Source organism: Schistocerca gregaria, chromosome 2, assembly GCF_023897955.1.
Source record: "Schistocerca gregaria isolate iqSchGreg1 chromosome 2, iqSchGreg1.2, whole genome shotgun sequence".
NCBI lineage: Eukaryota > Metazoa > Arthropoda > Insecta > Orthoptera > Acrididae > Schistocerca > Schistocerca gregaria.
The window spans coordinates 521,882,689-521,896,960 of NC_064921.1; the positions used below are offsets into that span (position 1 = coordinate 521,882,689).

Sequence of the window (14,272 nt, forward strand, 5' to 3'; positions counted from 1 at the left end):
GTCTTCCCTTCCTTCCATTACCAAACTGACAATGTCTCCATGCCTTGGAATGTGTCCTATCAACCAATCCCTTCTATTAGAGTAAAAGTAGTAGACCAGTATTGTCATTTGGGTAGCAAAATAAATGATGGCTGAAGTACAGGTGATATAAAACGCAGACTGGCAATAGAAGAAAAAAAAAAGGGGGTTCTTGAAAAAGAGGAATTATCTAACATCTAATATCAATTTAAGTCTTAGGACTTCCTTTCTGAACCTATTTGTTTGAAGAAGTAAAATGTGAACAGTTAATAACAGTTCAGACAAGAACGGAATGGAACCTTTTGAAATGTGGTGCTACAGAATACTGCCAAATTTTTTTTCCATTGTGTCAGAAGCATGCTAACTATATACCAAAATATGCTTGTGGACTTTAAGAATCAGCTAATAGATTTGTGTACTATCTACCACTGTCTGTGAGCACAATGCCCCAGTCTGTTCATACTAATTAGTTGGGTAGATCATATAACTAGTAAGTATGGCCAGGAAAATGTCACAATAACACGAAAAATAACACGAACTTCAGGGATTTTAACGAATAATGTGGAATGTGAGATTTTTTGAGAGATCATAACATTTTTAATTTAGCCACAAAAATCTCATAAATCAGAGGACATCAGTTTACAAATATCAATAACTGATAGCTATTGAGTGTTAAAACTGCACTTTTGGACTTCTGATCTCACCAAGGCTGAGGTTCATGTATTATCTGGAAATGACAGTTCATCTCCCAGTATTGAACACACATGTGACCAGGCAAATAGCACCAAAATGGGCAAAAAGATAGACAAAATTTTGCAAAAAGATAGCACCAAATGTGGAAAACAATAACAAGTAATTTGGCATGGAGAAAAAAGTAATTTTGCAAAAATAACAGCAAATTTGACTACAAAACAAATGTAATTGGAGAAAAAAAATTTATGGCACAAATTTGTATCCATAGACAAGGATAGGGTGGCTTCATTTTATATATTATATTTTTATACATGCAAATAATGTTTGTCAACTACATGAGTATTGTAGGACACTGAATACAGAACTTTTACACCTTCTTTCCTCCTTTAATTCCTTCAGAACTGTCAACTGCCTGGTTTAATTTGACTACGTTCCATTACCTTGGTGTCACTTTTGTTGACGTTCATCTTATAATTTCATCCATTCCATTCAACTGTTCCTCAAAGTCCTCTAGTACCTCTAACAATTACAGCGTCATCAGCACATTTTCCTCTCTTTCAACTTTCATTTCCTTTCCAAATTTCTTCTTGGTTTCCTTCATAGGTTGCTCAACACAAAGACTGAACAACATTGGGAGTAAGGTACAACCCTGTACCTCACTCCCTTTTCTACTATTTTTTCCCTTTCACTTCCTTTGAATCTTAATTGCATTTCTGCCCATGTTATGGGCAACCTTAAGCATCCTGTATTTTATTTCTGTTACTTTCAGACTTTGAAAGTGTGTATTCGAGTAAACATTTTCGATAGCTCTCTAAATCTGCAAATGCTATAAATTTCAATTCGCCTTCCTTCAGCCTATCTTCTACGATAAGTCAGTATTGTCATGCATGCTCCTACACAGCTCCAAAACCTTAACCTATCTTCCCCCAGGTAAACATTTGGCAACTATGACTTACTAAACCAATGTTTTGGCAGTATTCACACCTGTCAGCATCTACCTTCTTTGGAGTTGGCATTAAGTCTTTCTTTCTGAAGTCTGAGTATTTCAACTTTTCACATAACTCACAAAACAGGTGGGAAAGTTTCATCAAGACTCTCCCAAGAATATTAACACTTCAGAGGAATGTCACCTACTCCAGGGAACTTTGGTCAGCTTAGTTCTTTCAGGGGTTAGTCAAACTCTTGTCAGAGTATCTCCCACATAATCTTTCCCCATTTTGCTTTGTATAATATTTTCTTTAAGTTTGTTACTCCTATACAAATCCTAAACATATTCCTTTCAACTTTCCCTTCTTTGCTTAGCAATGGCTTGCCACCTGAGCCCTTTATATTCTTACAGGGCTTGAAATCCTGTTCTTGTTAACTAATTACCAGTTCTGCTTCTGGCTTTTGAACTTTAATTTTGTTGGGTTGTCAGACTGCTAAATGCTACGCAAAATGTTTGTTAATGAGGCTGAAGTAATTGTGTGTGTAGTGACTGAAAAGAAATTAACTGGACTAATTAGTATGTTTTAACTGCCTTTAATGAATTGATGAGCATAATTTTTTTTTCTTTAAGAGAAGGAGAGTGTTAGCCATATATAAGTCCTTATATATTTAAGCACTCAATAAAATCCAACTGCTTGGTAACAGTGCTATATCCTGCTCACATGATATCTTGCGAACCATGGATGAAGGGTATCAGACGGATGCCATATTCCTCGACTTCCGGAAAGCATTTGACTCTGTGCCCCACTGCAGACTCCTAACTAAGGTACGAGCATATGGGATTGGTTCCCAAATATGCGAGTGGCTCGAAAGCTTTTTAAGTAATAGATCCCAGTACATTGTCCTTGATGGTGAGTGTTCATCGGAATGAGGGTATCATCTGGAGTGGACCAGGGAAGTGTGGTAGGTCTGTTGTTGTTTTCTATCTACATAAATGACCTTTCGGATAGGGTGGATAGCAATGTGCGGCTGTTTGCTGATGATGCTGTGGTGTACGGGAAGGTGTCATCGTTGAGTGACTGTAGGAGGATACAAGATGACTTGGACAGGATTTGTGATTGGTGTAAAGAATGGCAGCTAACTCTAAAATAGATAAATATAAATTAATGCAGATGAATAGGAAAAAGAATCCCGTAATGTTTGAATACTCAATTAGTAGTGTAGTGCTTGACACAGTCACGTTGATTAAATATGTGGGCGTAACATTGCAGAGCGATATGAAGTGGGACAAGCATGTAATGGCAGCTGTGGGGAAGGCGGATAGTCGTTGTTGGTTCATTGGTAGAATTTTGGGAAGATGTGGTTCATCTGTAAAGGAGATCGCTTATAAAACACTAATACGACCTATTCTTGAGTACTGCTCGAGCGTTTGCGATCCGTATCAGGTCGGATTGAGGGATGACATAGAAGCAATTCAGAGGCGAGCTGCTAGATTTGTTACTGGTAGTTTTGATCATCATGTGAGTGTTACGGAAATGCTTCAGGAACTCGGGTGGGAGTCTCTGGAGGAAAGGCGGCGTTCTTTTCGTCAATCGCTACTGAGGAAATTTAGATAACCAGCATTTGAGGCTGACTGCAGTACAATTTTACTGCCGCCAACTAATATTTCATGGAAAGATCACAAAGATAAGGTATGAGAGATTAGGGCTCGTACAGAGCCATATCGGCAGTCATTTTTCCCTCGTTCTGTTTGGGAGTGGAACAGGGAGAAAAGATGCTGGTTGTGGTACGAGGTACCCTCCACCATGCACCTTATGGTGGATTGCGGGGTATGTATGTAGATGTAGATGTAGATGCATATCAGACTAATTTTAAAATTGTTATGATCACTCACTTTCAGTGGTAAAGGCTTCACTAATTAAACCTGGTGAAATTTTTTTTTGTCATTTTTATGTTGAGCATTAAGAATGTGTCTTTACTCATTAGCAGGTACTCTAGCTATGAAGTTCCCAAAACATTAGTGAAATAACATTTAACTAGTTACTGCTCTGAACAATTTCCACAATGAGCATGACAGGTGGGTGTAACAACACAGTTTCACTTACATAGTAATTGGTGTGCGTTAAGATTTTTTAACTTCGTTTCTTGGACAATATTTCCCTTCTCCTCTTTAACATTTACTGATGTCCAAAAACAAATCATACTCTCATTTTAATAAAAATATTTTGAGGATACTGATAACTTTACTTCATTGTGCTCACAAAATCTAAACAGCTCATTTAGAGGAACAATTAATGTAGACTGCAGACCAATTGATCGTGTGGCAACTGATACTTTTCCGGACTATCAAAATCAGTTCTGGCCTTACAGACAAGACAGTAAAACTTTTTTTTTCATGTTTCTCAAGTTGTGTTCCTTGTAAATATTGTGAATGTAGCAATGGAAAACAGCCCTAGCAGCTCTTGAACGCAAGTGTGGGACCACACTTTAACAGTTACTGAGTGCTGAACACTAAAATACTAAATGCACTACGTTGTCTTCCCCAATACAATGCCTTCCCAACCTATTTTTATCCAAAGAAGAATCTCTGATTTTTCATATATATATGTTTCAGGCGATGAACAGTTGACATTTAAATCTAGGCTTTCATAATTTCCTGTCTTTTTCTAAGTAGAATCAATTTCCCACATGAATTTCAGATGTTGCATAGAAACCAACGTTCTGTCTACTTTAATGTTACTATTTTTCGTCTGTAAAATGAGAGATATCTTCTTGTTTTTATTATGACTGTGTGAGCTTGGTGATACTTCACAACTTTTTCCGTTTCTTTCTGGCGAACCTAAGAACTGAATGCATCTTGATTTTCTGAGGATGTATCTGAACATTTACGAAAAGAGAGAGAAATACCTTATTTAGTGCCAGAGATAAGTAAAGTTTGTTAAATTTTATTTGCTTAACTACATAGGTAATTATTAATCATATGCACTGGCTACACTTCACAGTTCTGAACAGCTGTTTCTATCGGATCAACACTACTCATAGGTGTGCATTTCCTCTTGATTTCAATTATTAAAATAAAGTGTAGTTGTTTCTATTTAAATATGTTATAATATCCCCTACATTTCTAGCGTTGTTAGACAGAGAAAGCTTTTGACAATGTTGACTGGAATACTCTCTTTCAAATTCTGAAGGTGGCAGGGGTAAAATACAGGTAGCCAAAAGGCTATTCTCAAATCGTACAGAAACCAGATGGCAGTTATAAGAGTCGAGAGGCATGAAAGGGAAGCAGTGGTTGGGAAGGGAGTGAGACAGGGTTGTAGCCTATCCCCGATGTTATTCAATCTGTATATTGAGCAAGCAGTAAAGGAAACAAAAGAAAAGTTTGGAGTAGTTATTAAAATCCATGGAGAAGAAATAAAAATGTTGAGGTTCGCCGATGACATTGTAATTCTGTCAGAGACAGCAAAGGACCTGGAAGAGCAGTTGAATGGAATGGACAGTGTCTTGAAAGGGGGATATAAGATGAACATCAACAAAAGAAAAATGAGGATAATGAAATGTAATCTAATTAAATCAGATGATGCTGAGGGGATTGGATTAGGAAATGAGACCGAAAGTTTTAAAGTTTTGCTATTTGGGGAGCAAAATAACTGATGATGGTCGAAGTAGAGAGGATATAAAATGTAGACTGGAAAAGGCAAGGAAAGTGTTTCTGAAGAAGAGAAATTTGGTAACATCGAGTATAGATTTAAGTGTCAGGAAGTCATTTCTGAAAGTATTTTAATGGAGAATGGAGAGAGGGGACAACAGAAATTTGTGGCACAACTCAACTAGACGAAGGGATCGGTTGGTAGGGTATATTCTGAGGCATCAAGGGGTCACCAATTTAGTATTGGAGGGCAGCTTGGAGGGTAAAAATCGTAGAGGGAGACCAAGAGATGAATACACTAAACAGATTCAGAAGGATGTAGGTTGCAGTAGGTACTGGGAGATGAAGCTTGCACAGGATATAGTAGCATGGAGGGCTGCATCAAAACAGTCTCAGGACTGAAGACCACAACAAACAACATCCCGCACCAGCATGACATGCTGGTGGCAATTTTAATTTCAAGAACTTACCAATCTAGATGCCAAAAAACACTCACCCCTCAATACATAACCACAATTTTTCTTAGTTTACAATACTCACTGACAACTTCTTCTTCTTCGCCTGTATGTACTATTATAGCATCAGGCAAGGGGATAACTGGTTCAAAGTGAGGATCATGGACACTACTACTAGCTACTGCCGTTTCATCATCACTTGCTTCTTCCTCCGCAGCAGAATCAGGTGAAACTGATTTCTGTTGATATGAAGCTTCCAATCTCTGAGGTGTCTGTTTCTTCAAGCCACCAAAAACAGTAGAACCAGCACCCTCCCATCTGACAGTTGACTCAGTACCTAGAAGATGGATAGACATTTACTACTTAACATGCACAAGTAATGATTCAGTTGTAAAAGCAACCCCATGAGTGATAGGTATTCTACAAAACTACTGTCTTAGAACATAATACTCCCATCATAATAACTATTAAAAAAAAACACACAAGAAACAACAACCACACACTATTGAATAAAACAATTTCAAAATGTTGTGAAGCTGTCATTTTCACTATCAACAGAAAAGTTTAACTCCCACTGCTTTGAAGATAATAAAGTAAGATATAACTAAACAATGGAAATTCCAGGTCAGAATAGCAACAATATTATGAAGAGGACTGATTGCTACTCATGACAGAGACAGCATGTTGAGTTGGAGACAGACACACGAATGACCACTATAGGGAGGGAGCGACGGAGAGAGGGAGGGAGCGACGGAGAGAGGGAGGGAGCGACGGAGAGAGGGAGGGAGCGACGGAGAGAGGGAGGGAGCGACGGAGAGAGGGAGGGAGCGACGGAGAGAGGGAGGGAGCGACGGAGAGAGGGAGGGAGCGACGGAGAGAGGGAGGGAGCGACGGAGAGAGGGAGGGAGCGACGGAGAGAGGGAGGGAGCGACGGAGAGAGGGAGGGAGCGACGGAGAGAGGGAGGGAGCGACGGAGAGAGGGAGGGAGCGACGGAGAGAGGGAGGGAGCGACGGAGAGAGGGGGTCGTCTCAGCTATTTGAGATGATCTGTAAGTGTTATCTCACTGTGGACTGTCCTGTTAAAGCCATACACATTGATTCTATTTAACTTCAATAAATAAATAAAAATAAAATATTAAATTCCATATAATGTGTGTTCAATTTTTATTAGTTAGACAGATGCAAATGGTTGCAGAGAAGTTTTCATTTTGCATGTTGGTACTCCATCTGCTATGGGATTATTTATCAACTGTCATTTTTGTTTTGAAGTTAAAGTTGCCAAAGTTTTCCCATGTTTACGAAACTGAATTTTTCCAAGTGCGATTGATTGTTGGCCCATTCTACCATATCATTTCAGCATGTCTCCCTTACTTTTGAACACAGAAGATGCTGATGTGTTGTTTGGGTATGGGTTTTGTAATGGAAACTCTGCTGCTACTTTCAGAAAACACGGTGGACAATTTCCTAATGCCCACTACCAGAAACAGTAATGTTTACTCACATTCTTGCTAAAGTGTATGACACTGTTGAAGTGCCCAACAGTCATATTTCTTCTGCAAATCAATGGAGTGTGGATGATGAAGAAGAAGAAGGTGACATTGTTCAGTTGATAGAATGTAGTCCCTAAAACAAACACAAACAGAATTTCTAAATGTAACCATGATAGTTGGCTTGCATGTCGAGAAAATCACGACACGAACTATAACCAGGTGCAGTCTTTTTCACAAAGTTATGATATGACCTATGTTTGAGCTGGGTCTCTAAAGTATTAAATAACAGACTGCCTTAGCTCCCAATATGACTTGACTTCGCTACACAATATCATGGTACAGAACCAGCGGAACATGCCCTGGTTTCTGCCTGTCGTGGATGGTTGAAAGGTGAAGTTTACAATGAGAAAGTAAACACACCACATGTACTGGTCTTCTGGATTATAAATAGTAATGTTTCCCTAAGAGAATGTCAAGAAACTTAGAACAGCTATACGTGGTGTTGTTGAAAGAATTTTAAAGTGTGCTGAAGTCCAAGATGAAATATACGATAGTAAACTTAGTTTACTTGCCTTTGCTTAACACTTTCAGCGAATATTTGGGTTACATTGTAACAGATGTATCTCTGTAACTAATAAAAGCTGGACACACATTATAAGGAATGTTTTCATTGAATATATCTATACTAACCCCTCCTAAAACATTTACTGTTTCCCTGAAACACCTTGTATATGTTGCTTTAGCCTGGCAACACCTTCATGCCACGATGCAGCGTATGACCACAACACGGCCTTATATGGGACTCTGTGCAGCTGTTGGCAGTCATATTCTACACACACTTCAGCTAGGTGTAGACACACACACACACACACTCTCTCTCTCTCTCTCTCTCTCTCTCTCTCTCTCTCTCTATCTCTCTCTCTCTCTATCTCTCTCTCTCTCTATATCTCTCTCTCTCTCTCTATATCTCTCTCTCTCTCTCTATATCTCTCTCTCTCTCTCTCTCTCTCTCTATCTCTCTATCTCTCTATCTCTCTATCTCTCTCTATCTCTCCTCAACTAGAATAAATATAAACTGTAATTGTGGATAATATGTGGTTATAAATATAACAAATTTATTTATTTATCCCTTGCAAGGAACTGGGATTTTATTTCTTGAGATATCAAAATGGACTTTTTCTAATAATGAATAAAAAGTTAGGAATGTGTAGCTTACTATGAACACCATAGTGAAAAATAATAGGAGAACACTGACTTGGGCAAAGGAGTGAAAGAGGAAGCTACCTAGTAGAGTTTCACAAAGGGCATTATTTAATCATCACGAACGTATGTATTAAGAAGCACGAAAGAAGGCTGTAGATGTGGAACAGACCTGGGGGACAATTGAAGGTTTCAGAGTGATTATATAATGGTACAACATATTTCAAAACCAGATTTCAAACTGTAAGACATTTCTAGTGGCAGAAGTGGACTAACCATAATTTATTGCTTATAAACTATAGATCATATCTGAAGCATTTGCAAAAACGTAGAAAATGAAGGAGATGCGACCTGGATAAGTTGAAAGAACTAGAGGCTGCCGAGAGTTTCAGGACTAACATTAGGCAACAATTAACTGAAAAAGGGGAAATGAATAGAACAGAAGATAAATGGGTAGCTTTGAGATATGAAATTGTGAAGACAGCAGAGGATCAAGTAAGTAAAAAGACAAGACCTGATAGATATCCTGAGATAACATGAGATATTGAATTTTGACAAGAGAAAATAATAAGAAATGCAACAAACTAAGCAGACAAAGAGGCATACAGACATCTAGAAGCAAGACTTGACAGAAAATGCAAAATAGTTATACAGGAATGGCTAGAGGGCGAATATAGGGCTGCAGAAATAAAATGCATGATTAGGGCAAAGATGGCTGCTGCCTACAGGAAAATTAGAGAGACCTTTGGAGGAAATAGAAGCAGCTGTATGAATATCAAGCTCTCAGATGCCAATCGAATATTGAGCAAAGAAGGGAAAGCTGGAAGACAAAAGAAGTATACATGAGAGCTATGCAGGGAAACACACATTAAGGCAATATTATAGAAATACAAGAAGACCTAAATGAGGAGAGGAGATATGATACTGCTACAAGAATTTAACAGAGCACTAAAAGATATAAGTCAAAACAAGGGCCCCAAAAATGATGACTTTCCCTAAGAACTACTGATATTCTTGGGAGTGCCAGCCGTCACAACAAAACTATTGCACCTCATATTCAAGAGGTATGAAACATATGAAACACACTCAAATTTCAAGAACACTTTAATAATTCCAATTCCAAAGAAAGCAGGTAGTGATTGGTGTGGATATTACCTAACTATTAGTTTAATAAACAACAAGTGCAAAATATTTATATAAAGTATTTACAGAAGAATGGAAAAACTGTTACAAGCTGACCTCAGGGGAGATCAGTTGGGTTCAAGAGAAATTTAGGAATACGTGGGGAATAACGATTCTACGTGTTAACTGAGTAGGTAAGTTGAAGAAAGGCAAACCTACGTTTATAGCATTTGTAAATTGAGAAGCAGCTTTCAAGAATGTTGACTAGACTGCCGTTAGCAGTGACAAAATCCAGGGAGCAGAAGGTAATTTATAATTTGTACAAAAACCATACTGCAGTTCCACGAGTCTAAGGACACGAAAAAAGAAGCAGTAATTGAGAAGGTTCGAGACAGGGTAGTAACCTACCCCTATGTTATTCAATCTGCACATTGAGTTAACAGAAGAGGAAACCAAGGAAAGAATTGGAAAGGGCATTTAAGTTCAGGCAGCAGAAGTAAAAACTTGAGAGGTTTACTGTTGACAATGTAATTCTGTCAGAAATGGGAGGGGATTTGGAAGAGCAGTTGAATGGAATGGATAGAGTCTTGAAAACGATATTGTAAGATGAACAACAATAAAAGTAAAACAAGCAATATTGAATGTCATCTAAATAAGGCACTGCTGAGGGTATTAGATCAGGAAAGGAGACACTAAATGTGGTAGGCGAGTTTTGCTATTAGGGTTAGCAAAGGTAACTGTCAATGGCTGAAGTAGAAAGTATATAAAATGCTGTCTGGCAATAGCAAGCAAAGTGATTTTGGCAAACAGAAACTTTCCAACACTATATTTAAATTTTAGGTGTATTTTCTGGAGGTAAAGAAAGGATCAATAGGTAAGACACAAACCAAGGCACCAGGGAATAATCAGTCTGGTAACAGAAGGAAGTAGGAGGGATAAAAATTGTTAAGTGAGACCAAGGAATGAATGTAGTAAGCAGGATCAAATGGATATAGGTTGTGGTTATTATAAAGAGATGAAGATTGCACAGGATATGCAAGTGTGGAGAGTTTCAGCAAATTAGTCTTCAGACTGAAGACGAAAACAACACCAACCACCACCACCCCCAATTAATACATGTAACTCAAATAAGAATAATTACCTGGTTGCTGTTCCTGTGGCTTTATCTTTGAAGCAAGGTCTGCAAATGTGATGGCCGACTGCACTGAAGAGAACAGACCTTCAGGCTTCAAATTCTCCTCCAATTGCTTTCCTACTGTTCTGTGTTTTTCATCTGGTTGAAGAATACTGTGTGAAGGTTCCATCATGGTTTTCAAATCTGTGCTTTCAGTGGCTGATGTTCTCAATATACTATCAGTCTGAAAGGGTGCAGTAAATCCAAATCCTGGTGTCTTTGAAACTTTGGGCTCACAACCAAATTTACTTGTTGGGCCAAAATTGAACATAAGGGGCTGGTCCTGCACAGATTTTGTCTGACTAGATGGAGGGAAAAGAGTAAAGAGTGGGGCATTGGAACAACTTTCTACCTTTTGTCCCTGTGAACCAAACAGTGAAGTTCCAGCAGCTAAATTACTGATCTGCTTTTCACTTTCAGAGGAACGTCCTGGAGTTTTTCCAAACTCTGGTGTGGATATAGCAGCTTTCTCTGCAACAGTGTTTGTTGCGACAAGTGACGCCACCCCAAATTTGTTCTCGGCATGCAATGAACCTGTCTGATCAATTGTTATATTTTTTGCATCACCTGCACCCATTGCAGGACTTGTGAAAACTGCTGCTGTGTTCCGGGAGAACCATGCTGGATTGGTTGTTGTTGTAGACTGACCGAAAGTAGGAGTGAAAGAAAATGTCGGAGGCTGCAAAATACCACTGCCCATCTTGGCTTTGATCTGTGTGGTATTAGAAGTATTTTGCTTATTCTTATCCTCCATATTATCGTCAACTGTACCAGCTGTTTTCTGTCCAAGGGCAGCCAATGAAAAGTCACCTGAACAATTAGGTTCATGTGCAGACGTGTCCACATTTGATGATTCTGCCCCTCTTTCTCCATCTGACTGTAAAAGAAAACAGATGTCAGAAATAGAAAATACAAGAAAACTAATTAACATTAATTGTTTCAAAATGAAGATAGTCGTCGTGCCATCCGCCTACTTGTCATTTACAATGAATAATATTAGACTAACAGATAAGTAACAAGGAACCTCGAGATACTTTAGACAGGAGATAATGAAATAGAAGAACACAACAATTTCCTACTTTTATAATGCTGTCTATTGAAACGTGAAGTGCAAAAATACAGTTTTTGGTAGTCAAATGTAGCCTTCTATACCAAGTATAGATAATTTTATTTATCTGACACGATGAAATACATAATGTTCAGAGATTTAAACATTTGCTTCACACACAAAAGGCAGCATTAATGTTTGGTTTCTAGTTATTAGTCTAACACTACTTTCCCATCATTTATTAACTACGCAGATATTTTATGAGGAACTACTGAATTTTACTAACATCAAAGAGTCAGTATGATATTTGCAAGAAGTGTAAGCCTTGCTTGTGTCATATTTTGATTAAACTATTCATATACCTCTGAAGCTTCATCATCTTTACAGCCTGGACATCCTGGACAGCCTGGTTTTCTTCGATAAGCATAAAAATTTGAAGGCAACATCAACCTTTCTGCCTCTGCTTTCTCTTGCTCAGTAACTGCTAATTCGTATATCACCTCTGGTGAATCTGAAATGGAAGTATATTATCTCTGTAACATTACACTTCTCATTTGTATCCAAGCAATGAATGGATTCTTTACACAAACAATGAAAGAATTATGGGATTTCTAGCAAAGGCTGCTTACACATTAACTTACACCTGATATGCTCCATAAAACCAATCACATTCTTATAATATCTTTAACATTACATAACAATGTATTTATATCAAACCAATGGATACTCTAACAACATTCCAAGAAGCAGGAAACATATCTGCACTAATAGTAATGTAGCGACGGTAAAAGCCGACACTAATACTAAGACTCCATTTTAAACTAAGTTTAGATGGATGTAAACTGAAGAGCCAAAGAAACAAGTACACCTGCCTAATATTGTGTAGGGCCCCTGCAAGTACGCAGAAGTATCTTAACACGATGTGGCATGCACTTGATTAACATATGAAATAGTGGTCCAGGATTGAAATCCACAGCAATTTGCAGAAGCGTTGCACTTCTGTGACATTGAACTATTCTCTTCATTAATCATTGGTCTCATTCTTGCAGGACCTTTTCCCGGCCGCAACGATGTCAGATTTGATGTTTTACTGGATTCTTGATATACACAGTACATTCATGAAATGGTTGTATGGGAAAAATCCCCACTTCATTGCTACCTTGGAGATGCTGTGTCCCACCGCTCGTGTGCTGATTACAACAATATGTTCAAATTCACTTAAATCTTCATAACACGCCACTGTAGCAGCAACAACCCATGTAACAACTGCGCCAAATACTTGGGGTCTTATATAGGTGTTGCTGACCTCAGCACCATATTCTGCCTGTTTACATCTCCCTGCATTTGAATATGTATGCATACATCACTTTCCCAATGTACGTAGTCAAAATAGTGGACAGAGTATCTTTAGTCAAATGCCTAGCTCTTTCTAACACTACTCATTTCTTACATTCCTGACCACCTACATACCAAGCCGTAACGGAAGGTCTGAGTGAGTAAACGAAATGCTGTCTTCATTCCCAAGTCTTATTTGTATTCGCAAATATTAAAGTCTTGTAAACCACTGTTGTCCTTTCAGTATACCGAAGCTCTGATGGATGGATTGCACTTGTCCTGTATTTTTATCTGTTGTAATTTGTTTCACTAACTACAAATGTAGAAACTAATCATTAAAACATTTGACTAAAACAAATTTTGGATGTTACTGACACATTCTGTAAGTTACAGATTTTTGACACGCACTGCGTAACATTGGGAAGTCAAACGAAGTTGTTACAAGTCGTCACATATTGCATACTGTGGAACTTTTCTGACGTAGTTATGTTTATTTAATACACATTAACTCAAAACAAAAACAATACTAAATTACTGTAATATGCTACATTTATCAATGTAATGTATGCTGCATTGTGTATTTGTTAATACATTTGAGAAATGTTTTGAGATTCGCTAAGCAGAATTTCAAAGCAGTGCGTTCAATTAACAATATAAATACTGCAAACTTTAGGGAAAGCCTAAAGGAGCTAGACTGGGATGAAGTGTATACGGAACCCGATGCAAACGGGAAATATAACTTATTTCACGATACATTTTTAAGGGTATTTGCCAAGAAAATAGTGAAACATAATTCCAAGAAAACATATAAAAAAACCTTGGCTAACTAAAGGAATAAGAATATCTTGCAACCGTAAAAGAGAACTGTATCTAACAGCAAGAGGGAGTACTGACCCCGAAATTGTTCAATATTATAAAAACTATTGTGCGGTACTAAGAAAAGTTATTAAAAAGTCCAGAAGCATGTGTATCATGTCTGAGATCAGTAACTTTGATAATAAAATTAAAGCAATTTGGAATATTATTGAAAGGGGAACAGGGCAACCAAGAGCACAGGAAGACTTTATTGCCATAAAACTGAATGACAAGTGTACTAATAAACAATCTGAAATTGGAAATATTTTCAATAATCATTTTTTATATGTTGTGGAGAAAGTACGA

At 37.9% G+C, this 14,272-nt stretch overlaps 1 protein-coding gene across 3 annotated transcripts in view; it reads right to left on the bottom strand.

The window, feature by feature from the left end:
* LOC126330069 (E3 SUMO-protein ligase RanBP2-like) overlaps nucleotides 1-14,272 on the bottom strand; it is a 257,136-nt gene that overhangs the window by 26,353 nt on the left and 216,511 nt on the right. For all 3 annotated transcript variants that reach the window (XM_049996317.1, XM_049996325.1, XM_049996329.1), the window contains 3 exons: nucleotides 12,139-12,287; nucleotides 10,696-11,605; nucleotides 5,828-6,079 (listed from right to left, as the gene is read on the bottom strand). In XM_049996317.1, the coding sequence (XP_049852274.1) occupies nucleotides 5,828-6,079; nucleotides 10,696-11,605; nucleotides 12,139-12,287 (1,311 nt within the window). The remainder of the gene's footprint in view (nucleotides 1-5,827; nucleotides 6,080-10,695; nucleotides 11,606-12,138; nucleotides 12,288-14,272) is intronic.